The sequence below is a fragment of the Cyprinodon variegatus genome, unplaced genomic scaffold (genome assembly GCF_000732505.1).
Source record: "Cyprinodon variegatus isolate N-32 unplaced genomic scaffold, C_variegatus-1.0 Scaffold624, whole genome shotgun sequence".
Lineage (NCBI taxonomy): Eukaryota > Metazoa > Chordata > Actinopteri > Cyprinodontiformes > Cyprinodontidae > Cyprinodon > Cyprinodon variegatus.
The window spans coordinates 57,613-61,252 of NW_015151077.1; the positions used below are offsets into that span (position 1 = coordinate 57,613).

The window sequence follows — 3,640 nt, forward strand, 5'->3', positions numbered from 1 at the left end:
GAAATGGAATGGTTGGAACTTCCCTACTACTTTAAAAATATTTTAAAGTTTAAAGTTTTTTTAAACAATAATTTTAATTTATTTGTACAGCTCATGTGCCCATGACTGTTATTAGCGGTTATCAGTCCCACAGAATGGCTTCAGATTGTGCCAGTAGGGTCATTGGGTTGTTATCGTGTGAAACTTAATCCTATACCTAAAGTAATTTCTTTTCCCCCATGGAATTAATTAATCTATTTACGTGTAATCTGAAAATAGTTCATGTGCTGTAAACATAAATAAAAATGATCCACATGTCTTTCATGTTAAACAAACTAAAAGCAAATAAATCTCCTTTCCTGTCACTGGGTTGTAGAATCCTCTCCCTATAAATATTAAATCCTCAGTGAAAAATTGTAGATTATTCTTTAATAAGATCCATAGACATGTATTTTTTTTTTAAACTAATGTGTGTGGTGGTGGACCTTTTTTGTTGTTTTATGCACAAAACTAAGACAAAAATCGGACTAAATCGGGAAATAAAACAGCGTAATTGGCGGTAGAGAGTGGAGACAGAGGACACTCTATGTAACGCATATTACTATGGGTATGCTGGCCTGACGCGGTATGCTAAGCTGTCAGAACACAGGTACCTGGAGGTAGTTGAAAGCTGATAGTTGATTGAGTTCGATAAGGTTAAAGGCCCGGGGGAACATTAACCACATGGTTTACTGTTTGTTACTACCATTGATCATTGCTGCTGTTGTACACAGACGTACCACACTACATATAGAATCTCTATGCAGTCTCTAACAGGGCCTCTTACCTTCGATGGTCCCACAGTTGACGGGCCGGCCAGCACATTGCCCAGGGTTGTTCTTTGGTGAGCAGCGATGTCGGATCAGCTGGTGTTTGATTCCAGAGAACGAATGTGACGGATCATGTTCACCCAGCGGCTGGATGAACAGGCTGTCTTCCCCAATCTGAATTAGCCCAGTCTGTGCAAAAATATTTATCAGGTGAAACGTCTATGACAAGGAGATGCTTCTAGAGTCAAAAGAAAAAGAAAAAAAAGTCCTGGAGCTGTAGGTCAGCTTCTTGTGTCTAACTTTTAATGGCAGCGGTTTGTGCATAGAATGGACTGAAAGGGGAGCAAATGTATTTCCTGGGTTGTGTATACAGTTTGCATGCTCTCCTCTTGTTTCTCCTTAACATCTAGAAACGTGGATGTTAGGTTAATGGGTTGTTCTAAACCTCCCTCAGGTGTCTGTATGCTTCCATTTGTTGTCGGTCCTGTGTGTCTCTGTGTCGCCCTGTGATGGAAGACGAGACTGTTAAGGGTGGACCATGTCTTCAAGTAGGGACCAACCACTCAGCAACTAAGCAACAGTTATTTATAAAGTTAAGAGAATTAATGGATGGATGGAACTAGAACTACAAAAGGACATTTTTGAAAGTAAGCTTTACCTCACCTTTCAATGTTTTTGGTCTTCGAGTCCATCCATCCATCCATCCCTCCATCCATCATCCGTCCATCCCTCCATCATCGTCCATCCATCCATCCATCCATCCATCCATCCATCCATCCATCCTCTCCTGCTTATTCCATCAGGGTCATGGTAGGGCCAGTGCCTCTCTAATAGCTCTGCAATGGTCACCACTCCATCGCAGTGCAACATAGAGACATACAACCATACACATTCACACTTTCTTTCTTGTCCTGCTATATTCGCTACATGTGTGCAGTGAGCACCATTTACTCCCATTGATATTCGGTCATCGTCAGTCATTTCTATGCCCTAAAGGGCTGTGTACATTCCCGCAGCAGTGTGTCGCAGTTAGCTTGTCGCAGGTATGACGCAGATATTTTTGATTTAAGCCAAATTTTGAAGCCTAGTTTGAGCTATGTTATTCCACACCACAACACAAGAGGGACAATCATGAACTAGCTAGCATCGTGGATGTCTGTGCGTTGGTTTGACGAGCCTTTTGCAGTCTACAACCCCTCATCCAACGCCAGACCACACATAGTTCACCCATGGGTGTTGCTGAAAGACTGGCTGTGGTGCTGCATGTTTTGGCTTCGGTCTCGCAAACCAACAGACCGTCACACAGAGCTACAAACTAGCATCCTGCACAGTGCCTGGGATAGTGTCCGAGGTGTGCCAGGCATTGTCGGCGGCACTATTGCCAGAGTTTCTGCCATTTTTTTTTACATGAGAAGTTTTAAATATTTCTTTTGAGTTTCAAATGGTTTTCTAGTTTCCAGATTCATTTTGAAGACATTCACAAGAAAAAAATGAAATTAAACAGAAAAGAATTAGAAACTAGAAAAAACTACTTTAATCTGAAAGTTAATTTTGAAAGTGAAAAAAAGGGAAACAAAATAAATATTTTTTTTGACAAAGAGATTAAAATTGCTGGCCTCTCAGTGAGTGAAGGCAGGGAAATGGGGTGTGGAGAGTTGGCTGCCTTTGTTTGAATCTGAGAAGAAATGTAAACATTTATTTTCTGCTTCAAATCTTTTTTTTTTGTTTCCAAATATTTTTTATCCAAATATTTTAATTTTTCTTTGGTTTATATAAAATATTTCTGAGTAATTTCATTGTCCCACTTTATCTTCATAGAAAACATTTAACTCCTACTCAGTAACAACAACAACAAAAAAATGGGGGTATTAGAGAAATCAATCCTTTAAAGGCAGAAAACAGCGTTTTTTGCGCTCCAAATGTTAATGAAACTCCCAGACAGAAGACACATGTTGGTAAATAAAAACGATAGAAATACTAAGGGCTTTAACTGTGTGTCATGTTTCTATCATGCTGCTTAGTGTAAAATTCTCTCCAAATTACTTTATCTGATTCACGATGGAATTAAGTTAAAACCATATCAGTTAACCAAAAACAAAAGATAGATTTACCAAACCGCCACAGGTGCTCAGTGATGCCAGAGAGTCTGTATGGTTGATGATAAAGCCAGAGTACAAACAGAGCTGCTTCATGGAAAAGGGTCTGACTACTACACTTTGGTTCCTTAGCCTTTCCTCTACAACAAAGTCTCTGGAAAGAATTTTGAGGTCTCTCGTTAAGTTAAGATATAGACTCCTTCCAAAAGCCGACAGCGACACAATAAGGTTCTCTGCCACAGAATGTTGTTTACTCGAGAAATCCAGGGGCCATTGGTGATGGCGTCGTAGCCTGTAGATAGGATCCTCTGACAGATACACCTCCTGCCTGGATAGCAGCTTGGGAACCACCTCGTCTGTTTCCAGATCCGCCTGAGCTGTTGGTAGAAACAACATCCAGTTAAAGTGAACGTTCACGCTGGTCCCTATGTTGAGTTTCCTGTGAGGCAGAATGTGCCATGATCTTGGCACCGATTCACCAAATTCTGCCCCTCATCACTGATCCACCTGCTCCTGCCTCTATTTAAGAAGCTTGCATCCAGTCATCAGGACCAGATTATTTTTGTTCTGTCTAGCCAATGGGGAGTGTGTTTTTAGAGTGCCTTGGTGTTTCTGATTTCATGATCCTGACCTTTTCTGCCTCTCAACCACTGAGCGTGCCTGTTCCTGTCTGATATCGTGAAATTTCATCGTTCTGTTACAAACTCTTGTGATATTTTTCAAATTCTTGTGAGATTTTGTTAGTAAAATAGATCG

At 40.6% G+C, this 3,640-nt stretch overlaps 1 protein-coding gene across 1 annotated transcript in view; it reads right to left on the reverse strand.

The window, feature by feature from the left end:
• Positions 1-3,640, reverse strand: part of LOC107096438 (A disintegrin and metalloproteinase with thrombospondin motifs 17-like) — a 38,586-nt gene that overhangs the window by 31,147 nt on the left and 3,799 nt on the right. The window contains exons 2-4 of the mRNA XM_015393089.1: positions 2,900-3,261; positions 806-977; positions 633-649 (exon numbers count right to left, since the gene is read on the reverse strand). Coding sequence (XP_015248575.1) covers positions 633-649; positions 806-977; positions 2,900-3,261 — 551 coding nt within the window. The remainder of the gene's footprint in view (positions 1-632; positions 650-805; positions 978-2,899; positions 3,262-3,640) is intronic.